Below are 26633 nucleotides of genomic sequence, written 5' to 3' on the forward strand. Positions count from 1 at the left end.
GGGAGGAAGGGAGAGGGAAGAAGGGAAGGGGGGAGAGGGAGAGGGGGAGAGGGGAGGGAGGGATTGGAGGGAGAGGGAGGGGGAGAGAGATGGAGAGAGAGGAAGGTGAGTGAGGGGGAGGGGGAAAGGGAAAGGGAGAGGGGATGGGGAGGGAGGAAGGGCAGGTAGGAGGAGAGGAAGAAAGGACAGGGAAGGGGAGAGGGAGAGGGAGAGAGAGGAGAAGGGGATGGAGAAAGAGAGAGAGAGAGAGAGACAGACAGAGAGAGAGAGATGGAGAGGGAGGAGGAGGGAGAGGAGAGGAGGAGAAGGGGGTGAGGGAGAGGGAGGGGGAGGGAGATGGAGAGGGAGGAAGATGGGAAGGGCAACGGAGAATGAGGAAGAGGGCGAGGTAGAGAAAGAGGAAGACAGAGAGGAGGAGGGAACAGGCAGCAAATAAAGACCCACAATATCAGACCTTGGGAAAGAGATAGGGTTCCAACACTGCCCCTTCCAGACTAGGGTTGGGTGGGAGCTGGGGTTGGTTGCCATACAGGACAAACTGCAGGTAGCGGCGGATCTGTGAGGGTGGCCATTGCTCCAACGTTGCCATGGATACAGGCACAGGGTAAACATCCTTATCTGGCTGCCACTGCAACCTGAAATCAAGGAGAAGGTGAATGCTATTGTATCCTGAGAATCACATCATAGGCATGCAGGCAGTTATCACCAGCAGGTGGCACCACAGGCTGGGGTATCCATCACACTGAGCAGCTGAACAGTCCCATCCAGCAGTTCCTCAATAACGCCAGAGAAATTAATTCTTTCCTCTTTGAAACATCACGTTATCACAAGGATTGCACATCAAGCATCCCAATGTGAGCATCAAACACTCCCAGGACAGGGACAGCACGGAGTTAGATACAGAGTAAAGCTCCCTCAATACTATCCCCATCAAACACTCCCAGGACAGGGACAGCATGGGGTTAGATACAGAGTAAAGCTCCCTCAATACTATCCCCATCAAACACTCCCAGGACAGGGACAGCACGGGGTTAGATACAGAGTAAAGTTCCCTCTACACGGTCTCCCATCAAACACTCCCAGGACAGGGACATAGTTAAAAATCACACAACACCAGGTTAGTCCAACAGGTTTGTGTGTGTGTGTATGTACACATATACACCCTCTCACAATCACAACCCCCCCACCCCTGACAGACCGACAGACACACAAACCCACATGCACACATTTACATATACGTTTGTGGGGTGAATTTGTACTTGCAGAGTTACATTGTACTTTGCTCAAAAACTGCATGAATCCATGTCAGACTCTGTTATCTCACTTTTTAGATTAGAATCAGTCTAAACGTTATGGCACAGACAGCACACAGGGGGCTAACACCTTCAACACATTATCTGGCTGACACCAATTGTTACAGTTAACCTGAGAATGTAACTTTTAAAAACAAAGTTGTGATTTACACATGAAAGAAGTGAAAGTACCATGGTATTTGAACAGATGAAAGACTCAACAGACAATCAAGGTATTTTTCAATGTATAATTTCAGTTACATCACACTGTAAATTTTTGCTATAAATTCTGTGCCTTACAATTGTGTCCTCCACAATCACCTGATGAAGGAGCAGCGCTCAGAAAGCTGGTGCTTCCAATTAAACCTGTTGGACTATAACCTGGTGTTGTGTGAGTTTTAACTTTGTACACCCCAGTCCAACACCGCATCTCCAAATCAGGACAGGGACACTCCATCTGTCTCCACTGGGCACAAAGCACATCCCAAATTCACAGAAGGTGCTGTATAAATGTAGCCTCTCCTCCTTTCTTACTCCTGGTAACATTGCACGTGCCCCACCCCACCACCAAAACAGCACAGAAATCAAGGGGGGGGCGTTAACCCTTGACCGAGACTCTGGGGATGAATCTCCAGTGAGCTGGATTTTTGGGGTGTGAAGTTGACAGAGCTTCTGCCAAAGAGCCAGCTCTTCACGGTTTGGAAGATGAAGACTCTGAGGTTTTTGGGCGGGTCTGTATCAAGTGTCCCTAACGGTGGGGGGAGTTGGATCGCGTCCTGATGATGGTGTGGAATGCCCTCTCTCTCTCGCCATCACTTTCTCCAAAGTGATCAGTACCTTGTCTCTGCCAGAGGTACACCGGTCAAGTGATGCTGCTGGGGGTGGAGCTTTGGTACCTTCTCCATCTCCATGGAGACCACATACTGGGTGACATCATCTTGCCATGACAACCCTAAGAAGATGCAAAAAAGACACAGAGGGTTCAAACCAAAATAACCACCTCGGTCAGCAGAGACTTAAATTCATTTCACACTTGACATGCAGTGCAGGCAAGGAACAGAGAGACAGAGTAAGAGAGAGAACACACAGCCACTCACAAAATGCAGAGGAACATCAGTCAACAAATATTACAACTAACGCAGATCAATGACCTGGCGTCAGCATCGGATGGGGACTGATGTCAAGAATTCAGGAAAAGCCCTTTTATCCGGACAGGTGTAAAATGGTGGGACTGACTCCACACAGGGTGGGAGGGATGGATTGTGTGCTTCAGGGGAAGCTGGGGAAAGCAAACGGGGGACAGGATTTCATGGCTACAATGATATCAGTGGTATACGGGAGTGAATGGGAAAACAACACAGAGAGGGGATTGCACATAATGGCAGAGAAGGGAAAGGGTTTGGGACCATTGGGATTGTGCAGAATGGGAATGATTGGGAAAGGGGTTTGGATCTGTTGGGGAATGTGTACAATTGGAATGAATGGGATAAAATTGGTTCAATTGGAATTCTGTACAGTGTGAATAATAGGATAGGGGTTGGATCCATTGGGATGGCGGATAGTGAGAGTGAATGGAAAGGGTTAGGGTCCATTGGAATTCTATACAATATGAGTTATGGGATGAGGATTGTGTCCATTGGAATTGTGGATAGTGAGAGTGAATGGAAAGGAATTTCCATCCATTGGAATTCTGTACAAAGTGAATAACGGGGTAGGTTTGGATCCATTAGGATTGTGGATAGTGAGAGTGAATAGGAAAGGGTTGGGGTCCATTGGAATTCTATACAATATGAATAATGGGTTGGGGATAGAGTCCATTGAGATTGTATATCTTGGGTGTGAGTGAGAAGGGGTTTGGATCCATTGGGATTATGTACTTTGGAGTTGAAAAGGGTGGTGCTGGAAAAGCACAGCAGGTCAGACAGCATCTGAGGAGCAGGAGAGTTGACATTTCAGGCATAAGCCCTTCATCAGGAATGCCTCCTGCTCCTCAGATACTGTCTGACCTGCTGCGCTTTCCCAGCGCCACACCTTTCGACTCTGACCCTCCAGCATCTGCAGTCCTCACTTTCTGCATTGTGTACTTTGGGAGTGAACAGGAAGGGGTTTGGGCCCATTGGGATTGTGGACAGTGGGAGTGATGGGAAGGGGTTTGGACCCATTGGGATTGTGGACAGTGGGAGTGATGGGAAGGGGTTTGGGCCCATTGGGATTGTGGACAGTGGGAATGAATGGGAAGGGGTTTGGGCCCATTGGGATTGTGGACAGTGGGAATGAATGGGAAGGGGTTTGGGCCCATTGGGATTGTGGACAGTGGGAGTGATGGGAAGTGGTTTGGGCCCATTGGGATTGTGGACAGTGGGAATGAATGGGAAGGGGTTTGGGCCCATTGGGATTGTGGACAGTGGGAATGAATGGGAAGGGGTTTGGGCCCATTGGGATTGTGGACAGTGGGAATGAATGGGAAGGGGTTTGGGTCCATTGGGATTGTGGACAGTGGGAATGAATGGGAAGGGGTTTGGGCCCATTGGGATTGTGGGCAGTGGGAATGAATGGGAAGGGGTTTGGGCCCATTGGGATTGTGTACTTTGGGAGTGAACAGGAAGGGGTTTGGGCCCATTGGGATTGTGGACAGTGGGAATGAATGGGAAGAGATTTGGGTCCATTGGGATTGTGGATAGTGGGAGTGATGGGAAGGGGTTTGGGTCCATTGGGACTGTGGACAGTGGGAATGAATGGGAAGGGGTTTGGGTTCATTGGGATTGTGGATAGTGGGAGTGATGGGAAGGGGTTTGGGTCCATTGGGACTGTGGACAGTGGGAATGAATGGGAAGGGGTTTGGGTTCATTGGGATTGTGGACAGTGGGAGTGATGGGAAGGGGCTTGGATCCATTGGGAATGTGGACAGTGGGAGTGATGGGAAGGGGTTTGGGTCCATTGGGATTGTGGACAATGGGAGTGATGGAAAGGGTTTGGGTCTATTGGGAATGTGGACAGTGGGAGTGATGGGATGTGGTTTGGGTCCATTGGGAATGTGGACAGTGGGAGTGAATGGGAAGGGGTTTGGGTCCATTGGGATTGTGGACAGTGGGAGTGATGGGAAGGGGTTTGGGTCCATTGGGATTGTGGACAGTGGGAGTGAATGTCTCCACCATAACAAAATGATTGGAACAACAATGGATTCTCCTGGATCCTCTGAGATCCCTACCTTGTAACATCAGGTGCTTCAAAACCTGCTGGAGACGCTGTAGGACGGCAGATGATACGTCAAACTGGATCCTGGCTGGTACATTAGAAACCTGGCAGTGCCCAAAGAGTCCATCTACATGAAGAGAGAAATCCTTTCACATTCTTCTCTCAGTTCAGTTCATAATCCACCAACAAACCAGGAAGTTTAACCAAATGTAAAGGCCTACAGAAAGGCGGAAACAGGGAGCCTTGTGATGTGGGAGCCGGGAGTCTGTCCCTGCCTCTGATCCAGAAGCTCTGAGTTCGAGTCCCGCTCCAGGATTGCACGGCCAAGGAGTGAGTGTTCACAATGCGACCCAATCAGATTGAGAATCCACCTTTTGGCACATCTCAATGGCTGGGGGCAAGAGTGGGAGAGATGTGCCAGAAAGGATATTGGGGACTCTATCATCACTGTCCGTGGCTCCAGACTACAACACAAAAAGGTAGAAAATAGGAGCAGGGAGTAGGCCATTCGGCCCTTTGATCCTGTTCCGTCATTCAACATGACCATCCAACTCAGTCCCTGTTCCCGCTTTCTCCCCATGGCCTGTGATCCCTAAGAACTAGATGTAACTCCTTCTTAAAAACCTTGAATGTTTTGGCATCACCTGTTTTCGGTGGTACAGCTTCCAGAGGCTTCCCACTCTCTGAGTGAAGACGGTTCTCCTCATCTCAGGCCTACTCCGTCTCCTTAGTCTGTGACCCCACCTGGTTCTGGTCCCCTGGTCATCGGAAACACCATTCCTGCATTTACCCCGTCTTGTTCTATTAGGCCTTTATAGGTTTCGACGAGATCCCCCTCATCTTTCTAACTCCCGCGAATATAGTCCAAACTGATTCAATCTTTCTTCATACCTCAGTCCAGCCATCCCAGGAATCAGTCTGGGAATAGACAATGGAACCTGCTTCCACAAGGATTGGTGGAGGTGAGTTGTGTCTATGCATTTGGGGAGAAATTAGATAAACAGGGGACAGAGAAAAATAGAAGGATCCGAAAGATTACTTACCCTTAGGGAAGGATCTAGGACCAGAGGACATCATCTCAGAATAGAGGGGCACCCATTAAAGACAGAGGAGAGGAGGAATTTCTTCTCTCTGTGGGGAGTGAATCTGTGGAATTCTTTACCACAGAGGACTGTCGAGGCTGGGTTATTCAGTATATTCAAGGCTGAGAGAGACAGATTTTTAATCAGGAAGAGAATCAAGGAATGGAGGGTACGTGGAGCTGAGGGTGATCAGACCAGCTACATTCTCATTGAATGGGCTGAATGGCCTACTATGACTGATGGCTTTCTGAGATGGCAATGGAGATGAAAAGGAGGTTTGTGTATAGAATCATCGAAAACAGGAGTACCACCGGCCATTCAGCCCATCATGCCAGCCCTGCCACTCAATATGAACCCATGGCCCATCCATTATCTCAACACCATAATCCTCGATGCCCTTAATGTCAAAAAATCGATTTCTTTCTCAAATATATTGGCCTTCTGCGATAGAGAATCCCACAGGTTCACCACTGTGTGTGAAAATAATTCTCATCTCAATCCTAAATGGTGTACCCTGTAATTGGACATGGTGACCCCTGGTACTGTGTGCCCTAGCCTGGTGAAACATCCTCCCTGTATCCAGTCTGACCAGTCCCGTGCTTCAATGAGATCTCCTCTCATTCTTCACAATCCCAGGGGAATACAGGCCCAGTTGACCCAGTCTCTGTTCATCCATCAGCCCGGCTGTGCCAGGAATCAGTCTGCAGCATTGCCTCCGTGACAAGGCTACCTTTTGTTCGGTAAGGAGACCAAATCGCCACCCAATCATCCACGTGAGAGGATCAGTAACAGTGCAGATGGGCTGAATGGCCTATTGAGGTGTAAAACTCAGTTTAAAAAAAAACACAGCCAATTTAATCAACCTTTATAGAGAATGACCTAATGGGAAGGGAGCGGACATATTGATTGAACAAAGAACAATACATCACAGGAACAGACCCTTCGGCCCTCCAAGCCTGTGCCAAAACATTTTACCCTTCCATGGGAATGGTGGTGTAATGGCAATGTCACTGAGCTAGTAACCCAGAGCCTGGCCAAATGCGCCAGGGATACGGGTTCAAATCCCTTCATGAATGGTGGGATTTAAACTTAAATAATTCAGTGGTTAGGGGATGGTATGGTGGCTCAGTGGGTAGCACTGCTGCCTCACAGCACCAGGGTCCTAGATTTAATTCCAGCCTCTGGCGACCGTCTGTGTGGAGTTTGCACGTTCTCCCCATGGTCTGTGCGGGTTTTCTCCCGCAGTCCAAAGAAGTGCAGGCCAGGCGAATTGGCCATGCTCAATTGCCCGTTAGTGTTAAGTGCATTAGTCAGAGGGAAACAGGTCTGGGTTGGTTACTCTGCGGAGGGTTGGTGTGGACTTGTTAGGGCGAGGGGCCTGTTTCCACACTGTAGGGAATCTAATCATACTAAAACTGCCTTCACCTACAGGATCTGTATCCCTGTCTTCACACAGGTGTTTCTTGAATGCTGCTCGTGTATCTGCTTAAGCAACCCTCCTCTAGCAGTATGCTGCACGCACTCACCACCCTTTGTGTGAAACACGTGCCTCGCACATCTCTTTTAAACATCGCTCCCTTGCACCTTGAACCTATGCCCTCTAGTAGTTGGCTTCTCCACCCTGGGAAAAGCCTCATACTTCCCACTCGATCCATGCCATTCACAATCTTATAAACATCTTGTGCTCCAGTGAAATCAAACCCAGGCTATCCAAACTTTCTTCAACGCTCAAATCCTCCATACCAGGCAACATCCTGGTAAACCTCTTCTGCACCCTCTCCAAAGCTTCCACATCTTTCTGGTAGTTTGGTGACAAGAACTATACACAATATTCCAAACGTGGCCGAACTAAAGTTCTATAAAGCTGCAGCAAAACTTGCCTATCCTCATACTCAATGCCCCTTCCAATGAAGGCAAGCGTTCCAAAGGTTAATACTGGTCACTCCAGCAACCAAGACCCCACCACCCAGCGCCACCAACATCTTGAGGGGTATGTGTGGCAAGGACAGTATTTGTTGGCTGTCCCCAATTGCCCAGAGGGCAGTCAAGTGTCAACCACATCGCTGTGGGTCTGGAGTCACATATAGGCCAGACCAGGTAAGGATGGAGGTTTCCTTCCCTAAAGGACATTGGTGAACAACAGGAGTTCACCAATTTATAATGAGACTAGCTTTCAATTCCAGATTGTATTAATCAAATTTAAAATTCCATCAAGCTCCTGCTTTGGGATTTGAACCCAGGTTCTCTGAGAATTAACCCATCCCTCCAGGCTACCAGTGAAATGACATTATTACCGCGTCATCCAGTCCCCACTTTTAAAAACCGCTCAGCAGGGAGCCCTCTAATTCCATACAGGAATGGGACATAGAACAAGGGCACTGAACTCTGCAGCATGGGAGGTCACTCTGCCCAATAAGCCAGTGCTCACTATAGAGACAGGCCCTTCATCGCAAACTGGTCCATGCCGACCAAAATGTCCATCCACACAAACCCCATTTCCCTGCACTTGACCCATATCCTTCTAATCCTTTCCTATCCATGTAATTGTCCAAATGCCATTTCTGTACCCTCTCCAAGCTGAGAATAGTTCACAGGTCGGCACAACATTGAGGGCCGAAGGGCCTGTTCTGCGCTGTATTGTTCTATGTTCTATGTATATGTTGTTAATGTACCCAACTCAATCACTTCCGCCGGCAGCTCATTCCATATGCATACCACCCTCTGGGTAAAAAGAGTTGCGCCCTCAGGTTCCCTTTTATTCTTTCCCCTCTAACCGTAAACTGATACCCTCTTGTCCTCAATTCCTCAACCCTGGGAAAAGGAGTGAGTGCATTCACTCTAAACAATGCCTCTAATGATCTTATACACCTCTACATGATCCCCCCTCAGTCTCTCTATGCTCTAAAGAAAAACGTCCTAGCTTGTGAAACCTCTCCCTGTTACTCAGACCCTTGAGACCAGGCAACATTCTTGTAAACAGCTTCCACACTCTTTCCAGTTTAATAACATGCTTCCTATAGCAAGGTAACCAAAACTGACCACAATACTCCAAGTGCGGCCTCACCAAAACCCTGCAAGCGAATTTCCCAACTTCTATACTCAATGCCCTGATTGATGAAGGCCAGTCTGTCAAAAGCCTTCTTCACTGCCCTGACTACCTATGGCTCCACTTTCAGAGAACCATGCACCTGAACTCGAAGGTCTCTCCGTTCCACTACACTCCTTAAGGCCCTACCATTTACCTTGGAACTCCTATCTTAAAGTCATAGTCTATTCAGAGGTTGAACAGGCTGGGGCTGTTTTCCCTGGAGCGTCGGAGGCTGAGGGGTGACATTATAGAGGTTTACAAAATTATGAGGGGCATGGATAGGATAAATAGGCAAATTCTAGGATGGGGGAGCCCAGAACTAGAGGGGCATAGGTTTAGGGTGAGAGGGGAAAGATATAAAAGAGACCTAAGGGGCAACTTTTTCACGCAGAGGGTGGTACGGGAATGGAATGAGCTGCCAGAGGAAATGATGGAGGCTGGTACAATTGCAACATTTAAAAGATTAGGAAGGGTTTAGAGGGATATGGGCCAGGTGTTGGCAAATGGGACTAGATTGGGTTGGGATATCTAGTCGGCATGGATGAGTTGACCAAAGGGTCTGTTTCCATGCTGTACATCTCTGTGACTCTCATTATCTTCAGTCGGAAATTGTCTGCTCTGTGACACAGACAAGAGAAAAGAGACAACCAAATCACGTCGAGGGTTAGCTGTTCAGATTCTCCCTACCCCCACTGCTTCCCGCAATATAAAAGCCAACTCAACTCTCTCAGTTCGAATGTTCAGAAAGCAATCTCTCATGATTGCTCCTCCAGGCTTGGGACTTTTTGTTGTATGTGGGGGGAAGAGAGATAGAGAGAGAGAGAGAGCGAGCGCGAGAGAGAGAAAGACAGACAGACAGAAGGAAAGAGAGAGAGAAAGAAAGAGAGAGAGAGAAAGAAAGCGAGACAGAGCGAGAGAGAGAGAGACAAAGCGAGAAAGAGAGAGACACAGAGAGAGAGAGAGACAGACAGACAGAGAGAGAGACAGAGCAAGAAAAAGAGAGCAAAAAAGAAAGACAGACAGAAGGAAAGAGAGAGAGAGAGAGAAAGAAAGAGAGACAGAGAGAGAGACAGAGCGAGAGACAGAGCGAGAGACAGAGCGAGAGACAGAGAGAGAGAGAGAGCGAGAGAGAGAGAGAGAGAGAGAGCCATTGACTGAAAAAGCGACTTGGCAATCACCATGGCAACAGAGCCTCATGCAAATCTCTGCTGAGAGGATGGAAGTAGTGTGTCTCAGACTGTGTGAGGGGAGAGAGTCTCGCTTATTAAACATGAGCAGGCACAAAGGCTGAGTCCGGATCCAATTCCCTCAACCCCACCATCTCATGGCCATCCCTACATCGAGGACTCTCCCCCAGACTCCCCGCTCCTCCCCGGTGGCTTGTGTTAGACAAATCGCTGTTCTGTTTGTTCCCTTCCACTGCCCCCTCCCCCCACACAAATCCATCCCCTCTCTCCCACTCCCGGACCGAGTGCTGCAGAGTGAGTCAGCCCCAGTGACGTAGCTAATAGCCACAGCAAGGTTTCCAGGCAATGCCATCACAGCTTTCAGATCAGGAGCCCTTGCGTCACCATGTCAGCAGCATGCAGCCCCCACACCCCCCGCCCTGGGGTGGGGGGGGAGGGATCTCTCAGCTTGTCAGTAACCATGGGAACCTCTGGTAATGCCACTGGTCTGGGTGGGGGGAGCCACTCCCTACACACCCAGCCTAACTCCGCACCCCCCCCCCCCACTGGCCTTACGCTGGTTCAGCTAAAGCACAGTCAGTGCCCAGTGACCCTGCATGCCCACCGCTGGTGTCAGTGAGAGACTCCAGCACATCCCATCTGCCTCAGAATACTTACACAGGAGCAGGCCATTCGGCCCCTTCGAGCCTACTCTGCTATTCATAGAGATGTACACCATGGAAACAGACCCTTCGCTCCAACCCATCCATGTCGACCAGATATCCCAATCCAATCTAGTCCCACCTGCCAGCACCTAGCCCATGTCCCTCCAAACCCTTCCTATTCATATACCCATCCAGATGCCTCTGAAATGTTGCAATTGTACCAGGCTCCACCACATCCTCTGGCAGCTCATTCCATACACGTACCACCCTCTGAGTGAAAAAGCTGCCCCTTAGGTCTCTTTTACATCTTTCCCCTCTCACCCTAAACCTATGCCCTCTAGTTCTGGACTCCCCCACCCCAGGGAAAATACTTTGTCTATTTACCCTATCCATGCCCCTCATGATTTTATGAATCGACCTGATTCAATAAAATCATGGCTGATCTCTGGTCCAACCTGCTCCAGCATCTCTCAATCCCTTTGCTTAATAAAAGAGTGACCACCTCAGATTTAACTTTAATGGCTGAATTAGCGTCAACCTGCATCTCAGGAAGAGAGATCCAAACCTCTGAGTCTCCAAGTGCGTTTCAACATCTCTCCTGAATGAAGTGAAAACACGCTGGAAATCACAGGGGTCAGGTCGGTCTGGACTCAAAACATTAGTTTGCTCTCTCTCTCTCTCTCCATGGATACTGCCTGGCCTGCTGTGACCTCCAGCATTTTTTCTTTCCTGCACAGATTCCAGCAGGTGCAGTAATTTGTTCCTCCTCCCTGAACAGTCTGACCCTAATTCTCAGACTATGCCCCTGGTTCTAGTAGCTTGAACCAGTGGAAATAGTTTATGTCCCCTATCCTTCCCTGTGAATATCCTGAAGACCTCGATTAGATCACCCCTTAACTGTCTAAATTCTAGTGAATAAAGGGCTAATTTGTCTAATCTTTCCGCATAATCTACCCCTCGAAAACCAGATATTATCCTTGTAAACCTGGATTGATCTCCCTCCAGAGGCAAAACACCCTTCCTGAGGTAAGGAGCCCTGATCTGCTCACAGTACTCTCAGTGGGGCTCTAACTAGGGATCTGTATAACGTCAGTATCCCTACACTCCAACCTTTAGATAGGAAGGCCAGCACTCCATTAGCACTCCGGACTATTTTCTGCACCTAGATGAGAATGGTGCTGGAAAAGCACAGCAGGTCAGGCAGCATTCGAGGAACAGGAAAATCGACGGTTTGGGCAAAAGCCCTTCATCAGGAATGCATCTGCAGCCCTCATTTTTGCCTATTTTCTGCACCTGTTGTGACATTTTAAAGAGCTATGCCCCTGAGCCCCCAAATCTGGACTGACATCCACTGCAGCTAGCTTTCTGCCTCCTAAAGATTACCCTGATCTATCCTTTTCAATCTGAAATGCATAACTTCATACTTGCTTATATTAAATCCCATCTGCCACAGTTTTGTCCATTCACCTCATCTAGCAAGATCCTGATGGAATGTCTATAACATTGTCCGATTGTGCGCGCTTCACGTGGAGCTAACAGCACAGTGCAGAAAGGAGGCCATTCCACCCATCACTCCTGTGCCAGCTCTTTCAAAGAGCCGCTCCCCTGACTCTTCACCCCTGCCTCTGTCAATTTCTCCATCTATCAAATGGCCTTTTGGAAAGTTCGTGATCAATAGGCTTACAGGTCACAGCAACTCAGTGTGCAACAAATGTTGGCTCAGTCAGTCAGGAGCACACTCAAGGAAAGAAAATATTTTAAAAATCCTGTTCATCTCCCCTTCCGCGTGTTTGGTTAACGATGTCTCTCTGGTCAATGCCCCTTCCCCTGCCAGAGGAAAGGGTTTACACCTTTCTGTGTAAGATTACAAGGGGCATGGAAGTTTGGGAGGGGTGGGGGGGGGGCACGATAGAAAGCAGCTGAGCCCCCAAGGGTCAACAACAAGGGGGCACCATTTTAAAGTGAAAGGCAGGAGGTTTATAGGGGATTAGAGGAAGTCTTTTTCACCCAGAGAGTGGTGGGGGTACCGACTGGGAGGATAGTTGAGGCAGGAAGTGAGAGAAGGGAAAAGATATAAAAGGGACCGAAGGGGCAATGTTTTCACTTTGAGGGTGGTACGTGTATGGAATGAGCTGCCAGAGGAAGTGGTGGAGGCTGGTACAATTGCAACATTTAAGAGGCATTTGGATGGGTATATGAATAGAAAGGATTTAAGAGGGATATGGGCCGGGTGCTGGCAAATGGGACCAGATTGGGTTGGGTCTGGTCAGCATGGACGAGTTGGACTGAAGGTCTGTTTCCATGCTGTACAGCTCTATGATTCTATAAACCTTTAAAAAGTAATTGTATGAACTCTTGAAGTTTCATTGCATTCGAGTTTTATGGGCTAAGTACTGGAAAGTGCGACTAGCGTAGACAGATTACTGCAGGGTTGATAGGCTGAAGGGTCTCCTTCTGAACTGTATGACTGTATGATCTTTCTTTTCATCCAAGCAAGACCAGTGTTTGTTGCCCACCCCTAATTGCTGTCGGACTGAGTGGCTTCGGTGGCACAGGGGCTCAGTGGTTAGCACAGCTGCCTCACAGCGCCAGGGACCCGGGATCAATTCCAGTCTCGGGCGGATGACTGTGTGGAGTTTGCAAATTCTCCCTGTGTCTGTGTGGGTTTCCTCCAGTTGCCTCCCACAGTCCAAAGATGTGCAGTTAGGGTACATTGCCCATGCTAAATTGCCTGTAGTGTCCAGGAATGTGCAGGCTAGGTGGGTTAGCTATGGGAAATACAGGGATATGGGGATAGGGTGGGATGCTCTTCAGAGGCTCAGTGTGGACTTGATGGGCCGAATGGCCTGCTTCTATACTGTAGGGATTCTATGACATTGCCATGTTTCTGGCATCACACGTGAGCCTGATCAGGTAAGGATGGCAGATTTCCTTCCCTGAAGGACATTAGTGAACCAGATGGGGTTTCCTGTGACAATTGACATGGCTTCATGGACCTCGTCACTGAGACTAGCTTTATATCCCTAATTTATTAATTAAATGTTATGTTCTGCCGGGGATGGGATTGGAACCGGGCATCCATCTGGGCTTTGTGATTATGAACCCACCTGACCACCACCGTTGCCAGTAAGAGGGTTAATGTGAATGGAATAAACACAAGATGTCAATACTGAAGATTCTATTTACTGCAAGGGATTGACCATCCGAAAGACGCCAATGTGTTTCACTCTCATGCCTTGAACAGAATTCCACACAACAGGATCAAAGCAAAAGAGGCCATGGGCCCAACAGCAAAAACAGAGAGAGGAGCGAGAGAGAGATGAGAGATAGAGAGGGAGAGAGAAAGAGAAATGAGCAAGCGAGAGAAAGAAAGAGAGAAAGAAAGAAAGAAAGAAAGAGAGAGAGAAGCAGAAAAGAGAGAAAGGAGTGAGAGAAAAAGGACTGAGAGAGAGAGAAAGAGAGAGAGAGAGAGAGAGAGAGAAAGAAAGGAGCGAGAGAGGGTCTTAGGCTCACCACAAAAAGGTGGAGTGAGCAGAGACTATTTTTAAGCCAGAGGTAGACAGATTCTTCACAAGACAAAGAGGGTGAAGTGTTCTCGGAGGTAGGTAGGAATATAGAGATCTGCCACAATCTTACTGAATGATAGAGCAGACTTAAGGGGCTGAATGGCCTACTCCCCCTCATTTATACTCAGACTGTTCGAGGTGTGAGGTGTTGTCACCATCATTGGGACTAGAATTTAGTTCCTGATTTTATGAATAGGTATTAAATTCCACCAGTTGCGATAGAGAGCTCAGAGGCGTGCGCTGCAGAGTTTTAGCGTTAGCCTCTGGTTTGGAAACTCAGTGGGATTGCCACTGCACCACTATAACGTGTCCATCCTAACAGCAACCTGACTCAGGTTAGACCACTCTGCCCACACCCCAACTCATTTGTCTCACTGCCTCATCACTTCAGGTATTTACATCCTCATACTATCCGGCCTAACACAGACCCTCCCGGAATTGTATCGATTCTGACAAAGCCTGGAGGCATCCATCCCTGTCAATGGCTTGGCCAATCACTACGCTCTTCCCATGCAGTATAAATTGTTATTCTCTTTGAAAATAGGAATTCTTGCATCGATCCTGATCTGTGCAAGACTGAAACCTTCAACAGCCTGGTCTCTCGCTGAGTGAGACCTTGTCTTTCCCTCTTTTCTCTATCTTTCTTTTCTCCCTGAAATTTTGTGAAACCTAAAACATTTCCCACACGCTGCCTCCTTCCCCTTGACCGAGTAGCTGGGAATGGTGTTGCTGTGGTAACGTCACTGCACTCTGTGATCCACAAACCAAGGCTGAACTCCTTGGACACTAGACGAAGTAAGGCTCCAGGCTTTCATGCCCATTCTGTCTTTCATTTGGTCTTTGTGCTCCTTCCAAACCTCTCCCTGAGCATGACACACGTGAAGAGGCGATTACAATGGGAGTTAATTAGAAGTTAAGCTGGGTCAGGAGGAGAATTGCCTGTAATGCAGACTTCCACCTACACTCAGCCTTGACGATGGTGATCGAGGGGAGGATAAGGCAGAGAAAGTGTGAGTCAGTCACTGAACATACATCACCCACACACCAAACAATCTCATTGCGTGACGTTTCCAAACTCACAGGGGCAAACTGAAGGGTACCGAAACTGCTAAAGCATCTCGATGTTTCAATTCCACATCCTCCTTTGATTAAATACCTTTCAGTTACATTGCCACATTGTGGATCAGGTCAAATGTGGGCAAGGAAACCTCCTGCTGGTTATCAAACTAGCTCAAGAAAAATCTGAAAGAACTGGAGATGCTGGAAATCAGAAACCAATACAGCAGTTACTGGAAAATTTGAGCATGTCAGGCAGCATCTTTGGAAAGAAATAAGAGTTAAAGTTTCGGGTCCAGTGACCCTTCTTCTGAACCTATCCACCTCTCCTGACTAACAAATGAGCACTCCTCCATGTTGAACAATAGTTGGAGGGAGCCCTGAGGTGACAAGGGCACAGAGTGTGCTCTGTGTGGGGGATCTCAATGCCCACCACCAAGAGTGGCTCAGCAGCTGTACTACTGATTGAGTTGGTCTGGTCCTAAGGACATCGCTGCAAGACTGGGTCTGCAGCAGGTGGCGAGGGAACCAACAAGGGGGAGAAACAGACTTGACCCAGTCCCACCATCACATTGAGAATACCCTCCATCGGGCTGTGTGGCACTATCACCGTGCTAAATGGGACAGACTTCAAACAGATCTAGCAACTCCAGACTGGGCATCCACGAGGCACCGTGGGCCATCAACAGCAGGAGGACTGTACTCCAGCACAATCTGTAACCTCATGGCCCGGCATATCCCCGACTCAACCATTACCATCAAGCCAGGGGATCAACCCTGGCTCAATGGAGTGTGCGGGAGGGTATGCCAAGAGCAGCAGCAGGCATAGCTGAAGATGTGGTGTCAACCTGGTTGAAGCCACCAAACAGGACTGCTTGCCAAACAGCGTAAAGCAGCAAGTGATAGACAGAGCTAAGCAATCCCACAACCAACAGGTCAGATCTAAGCTCTGCAGTCCAGTTGCGAATGGTGGTGCGCAATTAAACAACACACTGGAGGAGGCGGCTCCACAAATATCCCCAACCGCAGCGCTGGAAGAGCCAAGCGCATTAGGGAAAAAGATAAACCGGAAGTTTTCGCAGCAATCGTCAGTGAGAAGTGTCGAGTGGATGATCCATCTCGGCCTCCTCCAGTGGTCTCCAGCCAATCTGATTCACTCCATGTGATACCAAGAAACAGTTGGAGACACTGGATACTGTAAAGGCTACGGACCCTTACAACATTCCAGCAACATTGTGTTCCAGAACTTGCCTCTCTCCGAGCCAAGCTGTTCCAGTCCAGTTACAACAATGGCATCTACCCGACAATGTGGAAAATTGCCCAGGTCTGTCCTGCACATAAAAAGCAGGACAAATCCAACCTGGCCAATTACCGCCCCATCAGTCTACTCATGCTCATCAGTAAAGTGATGGAAGGGGTCATCAACAAAGTGCTGGTAAGTGGCATTGACACAGCAATGAAATGCTCAACAATGCTCAGATTAGACTCTGACAGGACAGGATAGACAAAACTTCTGAACTCCTGAGCTCAGGTGAGAGTGACAGCCCTTGACATCAAGATGGCACTTGTTTAGATGTGACACTGAGGAGCTCGAACGAGACTGGAGCCAATGGGAATCGGGGGAAAACTCTCTGCTGTTTGGCTAATACTCTGGGGAATGGTGCACTGTAGCACATATCCTGACACAAAGGAAGGTGGTTGTGGTCGTTGGAGGTCAGTCATCTCAATTCTGGGGTACCTCTGCAGGCGTTCCTCAGGAATGACATTTTCTAATCAATTTGTTCAGAGGCGTGGTTACACACCTCGAAACTCGAGCCTCCTGACTCACCTTTTTGCATTTAGCCTCCCTCCAATTTAGCACTCTCACCCAAGGGCCAGTTTAATCCATTTCCATAACTCTCGTACAACACACAGAATTATGATCATTGCTCCCAAAATGTTCTCCCACTGAAACTTCGATCACATGGCCAGTGTAAGGTCAAGCAAGGTCCCCTTCCCTGGTTGGATTATCGACATACTGTTTCAAGAAACCCTCTTGATATACCAAATAAATTCTGCCGCCTCGAAGGCCCAGGCATAAAGGGAGTCCCAGTCGATGCTGGGGAAGTCAAAATCACTGTCTGTTAAAATCACAACCCTGTCGTTTTTACATCTTTCCATGATCTGCCGACATATCTGTTCTTCTATTGCACGCTGGCTGTTGGGAGGCCTATAACATAACCCCTCTCATAGTGACTTACCTCCTTTATCCCTTATCCCCACATGGCCTCACTGGATGAGCTCTCCAAGATGTCCTCCCTTGGTGCAGTTGTGATGTTCTCTGTAATCAGTAGTGCAACGCTCCCATCCCTTTTTTTACATTTCTCTCTGTCACATCTATTTAAATCCTCCTGACCTACACGACCAAACCTCCCTGCCAGGATGTTGGTGTCCCTCCAGCCCTTCTTGTACAGGTCCATGCTGCCCCGCACGAGACCCTAATGATCTGCATATCTGAAGCTCTTCCCCCTACACCAGCTCTTTAGATTAGATTAGATTACTTACAGTGTGGAAACCGGCCCTTCGGCCCAACAAGTCCACACCGACCCGCTGAAGCGCAACCCACCCAGGCCCATTCCCTTACATTTACCCCTGCACCTAACACTACAGACAATTTAGCCTGGCCAATTCACCTAACCTGCACATTTTTGGACTGTGGGAGGAAACCGGAGCACCCGGAGGAAACCCACGCAGACATGGGGAGAATGTGCAAACTCCTCACAGTCAGTCGCCTGAGGCGGGAATTGAACCCGGGTCTCTGGCGCTGTGAGGCAGCAGTGCTAACCACTGTGCCACCGTGCTGCCCACAAAAGCCATGGGTTCAACAGTATTTCTGGCCTCAGTAACAGGTGACACAGTAAGTAATCCTTTGATTACAACCTCAGAGATCCTCCTTTTCAACTTTTGACCGAACTCCCTAAATTCCCATTGCATGACCCCAACACTCTTCCTGCCGATGGTGTTAGTACCAACGTGGACCAACACCCTCTGGCTGCTCACCTTCCCCTTTCAGAATATCCTGTGCCCAATCAGAGACATCCTGACCTTGGCACCAGGGAGGCAACACACCATCCTGGAGTCTCTCTCACAGCCACAGAAATGCCTGTCTATGCTCCTGACTATAGAGTCCCCTATCAATACTGCTGACCTACACTTCAACCCTCCCTGTCTACAATGGAGACAATCACGCTGCGGCTTTCACCTCAGAGGTCATCCCCTCTAAACTCATCCAAACCAGAATACCTGTTTGAGAGGAGAGTTGCCACAGGGGACCCCTGCAGCCTGCCCCTCCTGGTGGTCACCCATCTATATGGCTGAACCTTTAGTTTGAGCACATTCCTGAGACTCCTATCTAGAAAGCTCTCTCTCTCCGGTATGTTCCTCAGTGAGGGGCGGCATGGTGGCACAGCAGTTAGCACTGCTGCCTCACAGCGCCAGGGACCTGGGTTCAATTCCCACCCTGAGCAACTGTCTGTGCGGAGTTTACACATCTCCCCGTGTCTGCGTGGGTTTCCTCCGGGTGCTCTGGTTTCCTCCCACAGTCCAAAGATGTGCAGGTCAGGTGAATTGGCCATGTTAAATTGCCCGTAGTGTTAGGTGAAGGGGTAAATGTAGGGGAATGGGTCTGGATCGGTTGCTCTCCGGAGGGTCGGTGTGGACTTGTTGGGTCGAAGGGCCTGTTTCCAAACTGTAAGTTCACTTTCCGCTCCACCTGCAACCAACCCGTGTGATCTGAGAGAAGCAGCAGGTAGACATGCTTCCTGTAGACATAGGTATCACTTCTCTATGATCTCCCACACCTCACAGGAAGAGACAACCACTCACCTAACTGCCATTACTAGCCCTCTAGTAACAGTTGGATTAAAAAAGGATGTATCTTAACCTTGCTGTACCTTAATGCTGCTTGTTCTCCTCAGTAAATCCTAATGCTCACTAATGCCGCACTTTGACCTCATCCGCAGCACTTTGACCTCACTGCTGAGGCTCTTCTGTTTCGATGCCACAACCAAATTTCCACCAACTCCCCCCCATCTCTTTATTTGATTCGAGGACGGAGGGAGGGAGGGAGGGAGGGAGGGAGGGAGGGAGTGATCGCTCCAGTAATGTAAGGCGTGGGTCTCACTGCTCTTTGATGTGCATCTTCTCTCCTTGTATAAAAGGTTAGAGATGGGGCAGTATTTACTGATAATCAGTGTTCAGCACCATTCACAGCTCCTCAATGACTGAAGCAGTCAGTGCCCAAATGCAGCAACGAGGCATCATTCGGTCATGGGCTTGTAAATGGAGAGCCATATCTGTGCCACACAAACGCAGGGCAGGACAATGACCATCTCCAAGAGTCGTGAACCTAACCATTGCCATTTGATGTTGCCACCAACAGCAGCTTTGGGAAGCGACGCTCGGCAGAAAGTGAGCTGGATCAACTAGATCAGAAGTACAGCTCCAATAGGGTGAAAGTGAGGACCGCAGATGCTGGATATCGGAGCTGACAGTATGTTGCTGGAAAAGCACAACAGGTCAGGCAGCATCCGAGAAGCAGGACAATCAACGTTTCAGGCAGGAGTCCTTCATCAAGGAGGAGGCTGGGAGCCGCGGGGGTGGAGAGAAAAATGGGAGGGGGGTGGGGCTGGGGAAGAGGTAGTTGAGAGTGTGATAGGTGGATGGGGGTAGGGGTGAAGGTGATAGGTCGGAGAGGAGGGTGGAGCGGACAGATGGGAAGGTAGGACAGGTCATGGGGATAGTGCTGAGCTGGAAGGTTGCAACTGGGGTAAGGTGGGGGGACGGGAAATGAGGAAGCTGTTGAAGTCCACATTGATGCCCTGGGGTTGAAGTGTTCCGAGGCGGAAGATGAGGCGTTCTTCCTCCAGGCGTTGGGTGGTGAGGGAGCGGCGGTGGAGGAGGCCCAGGACCTGCATGTCCTTGGCAGAGTGGGAGGGGGAGTTGAAATGTTGGGCATCAAGGTGGTGGGGTTGATTGGTGCGGGTGTCCCGGAGATGTTCCCTAAAGCTCTCTGTGAGGAGGTGTCCAGTCTCCTCAATGTAGAGACCGCTCAGGAGCAACAGATACAATAAATAACATTGGTGGACATATAGCTCCAAAAGCAGATCAGAGACTGGGGAATCTGGAGTGAGGAACTCATCAGGAAATTTATCCTTCCCTCCTACTGAGGACTCTTCATGAGATTTACTCAGAGGCTGCTTTGTGATGGGCTGTCGCCAGTCTAGTTATCAGGTGATGCTGTCATGCGGTAACAAGATTTCCCAAATTTATGTTGATATATTGGGCCGTTTTGGAAATATTGGAGTGGTGGGTGTGTGGAATGCACTGCCAGTGGTGGGAGGAGAGCCAGAGTCATTAGGGACTTCTAAGCAACTCTTGGATAGGCTCATGGATGATAGTATAATGAAGGGTATGTAGGTTAGTCTGATCTTAGAGTAGGATAAAAGGCCGGCACAACATTGAGGGCCGAAGGGCCTGTACTGTGTTGTACTGTTCTATGCTCTATCTTGGACTCTCTCAGAAACAGAACTGGAAGGATTCACAAGTATCCAGTTACCATTCCGTCTTTATACTTAAAGACACAGCAGGTACTCGGAGATCCTGTGGTACAAATCAACAGGTAAATGTCAGCAATAATTGTCCTTCTCCCCAAAATAAATGATACACACACCTACATGCAAAAAAGCCATCACCCAGTAGGTACATCCCACAGACCAGTAGGGACACAGCTCACCCACTTCCACTTCCATGCACAAAGCTAAACGATTTTACCGAGATAACTACTGTCCTATTTATTGCATCTCAGATCTCAATCCCAGATTTACACTTAACAACTGAAACAGATGTAGTGCAGGTCCATGGTCTCTCAGCCTGGAGAGAAGCAGGATGTGTGTGTGTGTGTGTTTGTGTGTGTGTGAGAGTGTGAGTGTGAGTGTGAGTGTGAGTGTGAGTGTGAGTGTGAGTGTGAGTGTGTGAGTGTGAGTGTGAGTGTGATTGTGAGAGTGTGAGTGTGAGTGTGAGTGTGAGTGTGAGAGTGTGAGTGTGTGAGTGTGTGAGTGTGTGAGTGTGTGAGTGAGTGTGAGTGTGTGAGTGTGTGAGTGTGTGAGTGTGTGAGTGTGTGAGTGTGAGTGTGAGAGTGTGAGAGTGTGAGAGTGTGAGTGTGTGAGTGTGTGTGAGTGTGTGAGTGTGTGAGTGTGTGAGTGTGTGAGTGTGAGAGTGTGAGAGTGTGAGTGTGAGAGTGTGAGAGTGTGAGAGTGAGAGTGTGAGAGTGTGAGAGTGTGAGAGTGTGAGAGTGTGAGTGTGACAGTGTGAGAGTGTGAGAGTGTGAGAGTGTGAGTGTGTGAGTGTGTGAGTGTGTGAGAGTGTGAGAGTGTGAGAGTGTGAGAGTGTGAGAGTGTGAGTGTGAGAGTGTGAGAGTGTGAGAGTGTGAGTGTGAGTGTGAGAGTGTGAGAGTGTGAGAGTGTGAGAGTGTGAGAGTGAGAGTGTGAGAGTGTGAGAGTGTGAGAGTGTGAGTGTGAGTGTGAGAGTGTGAGAGTGTGAGAGTGTGAGTGTGAGAGTGTGAGAGTGTGAGTGTGTGAGTGTGTGAGTGTGTGAGTGTGTGAGTGTGAGTGTGTGAGAGTGTGAGAGTGTGAGAGTGTGAGTGTGAGAGTGTGAGAGTGTGAGAGTGTGAGAGTGTGAGTGTGTGAGTGTGAGAGTGTGAGAGTGTGAGTGTGTGAGTGTGTGTGTGAGAGTGTGAGAGTGTGAGTGTGAGAGTGTGAGTGTGAGAGTGTGAGAGTGTGAGAGTGAGAGTGTGAGAGTGTGAGAGTGTGAGAGTGTGAGAGTGTGAGTGTGAGTGTGAGAGTGTGAGAGTGTGAGAGTGTGAGTGTGAGAGTGTGAGAGTGTGAGTGTGTGAGTGTGTGAGTGTGTGAGTGTGTGAGTGTGAGAGTGTGAGAGTGTGAGAGTGAGAGTGTGAGAGTGTGAGAGTGTGAGAGTGTGAGAGTGTGAGTGTGAGTGTGAGAGTGTGAGAGTGTGAGAGTGTGAGTGTGAGAGTGTGAGAGTGTGAGTGTGTGAGTGTGTGAGTGTGTGAGTGTGTGAGTGTGAGTGTGTGAGAGTGTGAGAGTGTGAGAGTGTGAGTGTGAGAGTGTGAGAGTGTGAGAGTGTGAGAGTGTGAGTGTGTGAGTGTGAGAGTGTGAGAGTGTGAGTGTGTGAGTGTGTGTGTGAGAGTGTGAGAGTGTGAGTGTGAGTGTGTGAGTGTGAGTGTGTGAGTGTGTGAGTGTGTGAGTGTGAGTGTGAGAGTGTGAGAGTGTGAGTGTGTGAGAGTGAGAGTGTGAGAGTGTGAGAGTGTGAGTGTGTGAGTGTGAGAGTGTGAGAGTGTGAGAGTGTGAGTGTGAGAGTGTGAGAGTGTGAGAGTGTGAGTGTGTGAGTGTGAGAGTGTGAGAGTGTGAGTGTGAGTGTGAGAGTGAGAGTGAGAGTGTGAGAGTGTGAGAGTGTGAGTGTGAGAGTGTGAGAGTGTGAGAGTGTGAGTGTGTGAGTGTGTGAGTGTGTGAGTGTGTGAGTGTGAGTGTGTGAGAGTGTGAGAGTGTGAGAGTGTGAGTGTGAGAGTGTGAGAGTGTGAGAGTGTGAGAGTGTGAGTGTGTGAGTGTGAGAGTGTGAGAGTGTGAGTGTGTGAGTGTGTGTGTGAGAGTGTGAGAGTGTGAGTGTGAGTGTGTGAGTGTGAGTGTGTGAGTGTGTGAGTGTGTGAGTGTGAGTGTGAGAGTGTGAGAGTGTGAGTGTGTGAGAGTGAGAGTGTGAGAGTGTGAGAGTGTGAGTGTGTGAGTGTGAGAGTGTGAGAGTGTGAGAGTGTGAGAGTGTGAGTGTGAGAGTGTGAGAGTGTGAGAGTGTGAGTGTGTGAGTGTGAGAGTGTGAGAGTGTGAGTGTGAGTGTGAGAGTGAGAGTGAGAGTGTGAGAGTGTGAGAGTGTGAGTGTGTGAGTGTGAGAGTGTGAGAGTGTGAGAGTGAGAGTGTGAGTGTGAGTGTGTGAGTGTGAGAGTGAGAGAGTGTGCGGGTGTGCGAGTGTGAGTGTGTGAGTGTGTGAGTGTGTGAGTGTGAGAGTGTGAGAGTGTGAGAGTGTGAGAGTGTGAGTGTGTGAGTGTGAGAGTGTGAGAGTGTGAGTGTGTGAGTGTGAGAGTGTGTGTGTGAGAGTGTGAGAGTGTGAGAGTGTGAGTGTGAGAGTGTGAGAGTGTGAGTGTGTGAGTGTGTGAGTGTGAGAGTGTGAGAGTGTGAGAGTGTGAGAGTGTGAGTGTGTGAGTGTGAGAGTGTGAGTGTGTGAGTGTGTGTGTGAGAGTGTGAGAGTGTGAGTGTGAGTGTGAGAGTGTGAGAGTGTGAGAGTGTGAGAGTGTGAGTGTGTGAGAGTGTGAGTGTGAGTGTGTGAGTGTGTGAGAGTGAGAGTGTGAGAGTGTGAGAGTGTGAGAGTGTGAGTGTGTGAGTGTGAGAGTGTGAGAGTGAGTGTGAGAGTGTGAGTGTGAGAGTGTGAGAGTGTGAGAGTGTGAGTGTGTGAGTGTGTGAGTGTGAGAGTGTGAGAGTGTGAGAGTGTGAGTGTGAGTGTGAGAGTGAGAGTGTGAGAGTGTGAGAGTGTGAGTGTGTGAGTGTGAGAGTGAGAGTGTGAGAGTGTGAGTGTGAGTGTGAGAGTGTGAGTGTGAGAGTGAGTGTGTGTGTGTGTGTGTGTGTGTGAGAGTGTACACACAAACACACATCCAGGCTCATTCCCCTCGTGAGCTCCACCAAATTAGAAGGTCAAGGGCAGCAGATAAGTGGGAACCCCACCCCCTGCAAGTTCCCCTCCAAGCCATTCACCATCCTGATTTAGAAATATATCACTGTTCCTTCAATGTCCCTGGGTCAGAATCCTGGAATTCCCTCCCTAAGGGCATTGTGGGTCACCCTACAGCACATGGGCAGCAGCGGTTCAAGATGGCAGCTCATCCCCACCTTCTCAAGGGGCAACTTTAAACACAAAGGGTGCTAGAACCTTCAAACTCTCCTCCACAAATGGCAGTCGATGCTGGATCGGTTGTTAGATTTGAATCTGGGATCCGTAATGATTCGGAGATGCCGGTGCTGGACTGGGGTGTACAAAGTTAAAAATCACACAACACCAGGTTATAGTCCAACAGGTTTAATTGGAAGCACACTAGCTTTTGGAGCGACGCTCCTTCGTCAGGTGATTGGGATCTGTAAAGTTGTGTTAAGCAAAGGAGGCCACAGATTAGCCATGATCTGTTTGAATGGCAGAACAGGCTTGAGGGGCTGAATGGCCTACTCCTATTTAAATGTTCCTATGTAAGGCCTAGGAGCAGGAGTAGGCTGTCCGGCCCTTTGACCCTGCTCCCCCATTCAAAAGATTATGGAGCTGAGTCCCTTTTCATGGACTCAGCTCCACTTACCCACATCTCACCATATCCCTTAATTCCTCTACTGTCCAAAAAATATGTATCTTCGCTTTAAAAACATTTACTGGGCGGGGAATTCCACAGATTCACAACCCTCTGGGTGATGAAGTTTCTTCTCAATTCAGTCCGAAATCTGGGCCCCCTAATTTTGCGGCTGTGCCCCCTTGACCTAGTTTCACCAACCAGTGAAAACATTCTCTCCACTTCTATCCTATCGATTCCTTTCATAATTTTATATGTGTCTGTAAGATCCCCCTCATTCTTCTGAATTCCAATGAATATAATCCCAGTCTACTCAGTCTCTCCTCGTAAACCAACCCCCTCAATCAACCTGGTGAACCTCCTCTGCACCCCCTCCAGTGCCAGTACATCCTTTCTCAAGTCAGGAGACCAGAACTGTACACAGTACTCCAGGTGTGGCCTCACCAGTATCCTGTACAACTGGAACATAACCTCTCTGCTTTTAAACTCCATCTCTCTAGCAATGGAGGACAATATTCCATTTGCCTTCCTAATTACCTGCAGACCAACCTTCTGTGATTCATACAGGTCCCTCTGCACAGCAGCGTGCTGCAACATTTTACCATTCAAGTAATAGTCCTTTTTACTGTCAGTCCTACCAAATGGGATGACTTCACATTTATTAACATCTGCCAGAACTTCGCCCATTCAACTCAATGTACCTCTGTTGCAGTAACAAATACTGGTGAAGCTCCCATTCCACAGACTGGATTGAATTATCACAGCGCACCTTCACACAAGTTGTCAGATTGAGAAAGGTCAAGGGGTGGCCAGCCAGGTCATTTCACACTCGCTCTGCTCTGGGGTCAGAGGTCGATGAACAATGAGCGGACAGTCTCTGGCTCCAGCTGCTTTGACCCCGCCACCCCAGCGAGTTAGGGGATGAATGCAGTTTGCAGTTGGCTGTATACTGACTGGGTTGCCTTGGCGATGGTGCAGAGCATGAACAGCCCACACAGTTCATTCAGAATTCAATACAAATTACAATCTCTCAAATGGATACTCACAAATAGTATGAATGTGTTAATATGCATGGATATATTAATGGGGGCATACACTCTGTAACTAACCCCATGCTGTCCCTGTCCCTGGGAGTGTTTGATGGGGACAGTGTAAAAGGAGCTTTACTCTGTATCTAACCCCATGCTGTCCCTGTCCTGGGAGTGTTTGATGGGGATAGGATAGAGGGAGCTTTACTCTGTATCTAACCCCGTGCTGTCCCTGGGAGGGTCCGTTGGGGATAGTGTAGAGCTTTATTCTGTCTCTAACCCTGTCCTGGGAGTGTTTGATGGAGACGGTGTAGAGCAAGCTTTACTTTCAGTTTAGTAGAGTAGAGAAAGATTTAGTCTGTATATAACCCCATGACCCCATCAAACACTCCAGGACAACGTAGAGTGAGCTTTACCCTGTATCTAACCCTGGTTGGGATGTTTGGTGGGATAGTGTGGAGGGAGTTTTAATGTCAGTTTAAAGGAGTAGACGGGTCTTGAATTTGTCTTTGCCTATTTGGCATTGCTTAATTTCCCAACACTTCGGTTTTCACCTTGACTGCATCAGACAATTCCGAAAGAAGACAAACCATTTGGTAATGAAAAGCCATAATTCCAAAGCCTTTCAGACGACTTACCGTTTACACAGTGCTCCAGATGGGAACACAACTCCTCATCAAACAGGCAACCTATCAAAGAAGAGAAAAATATCAGACACGCTGAAATATTTGGATCTCTATGACAACAGTCTTCAAAGAACCACTCAGTGACGTACATTTGTACCTGACAAATTGTCTCATGCCTAGCAGCAGGACCATAGCAACCGCTGAAGATCTGGCCACTTCGAAGGATCAGTGCCAAGGACTGAATCAAACTGAGGGTCACCATTTCCATGGCCAGAGCAGTGATGGAGTAGATGCTGGGAGGGATAGGCTGAATCTAATATCCTGTCCCCTCACCACATAACCCCAACCCCCACCCGTCTTTCACAAGGTCAGACCTGGCTTAAGTGAGCCGCTCTCCCCCTACTGCAGGATAAGGAACAGACTGCCACCAGCTCAGAACTGA

General features: G+C 48.8%; 1 protein-coding gene across 1 annotated transcript in view; it reads right to left on the minus strand.

Moving 5' to 3' along the window:
• The window catches only part of LOC122551951 (receptor-type tyrosine-protein phosphatase-like N), a 241737-nt gene that overhangs the window by 173509 nt on the left and 41595 nt on the right, over positions 1 to 26633 (minus strand). Inside the window, exons 2-5 of the mRNA XM_087989355.1 lie at positions 26204 to 26254; positions 4501 to 4614; positions 2130 to 2244; positions 455 to 635 (exon numbers count right to left, since the gene is read on the minus strand). Of these exons, the coding sequence (XP_087845481.1) occupies positions 455 to 635; positions 2130 to 2244; positions 4501 to 4614; positions 26204 to 26254 (461 nt within the window). The remainder of the gene's footprint in view (positions 1 to 454; positions 636 to 2129; positions 2245 to 4500; positions 4615 to 26203; positions 26255 to 26633) is intronic.

This window comes from Chiloscyllium plagiosum, unplaced genomic scaffold, assembly GCF_037043375.1.
Source record: "Chiloscyllium plagiosum isolate Xiang-an unplaced genomic scaffold, Cpla_swu_hap1 HiC_scaffold_7, whole genome shotgun sequence".
NCBI classification, from domain to species: domain Eukaryota; kingdom Metazoa; phylum Chordata; class Chondrichthyes; order Orectolobiformes; family Hemiscylliidae; genus Chiloscyllium; species Chiloscyllium plagiosum.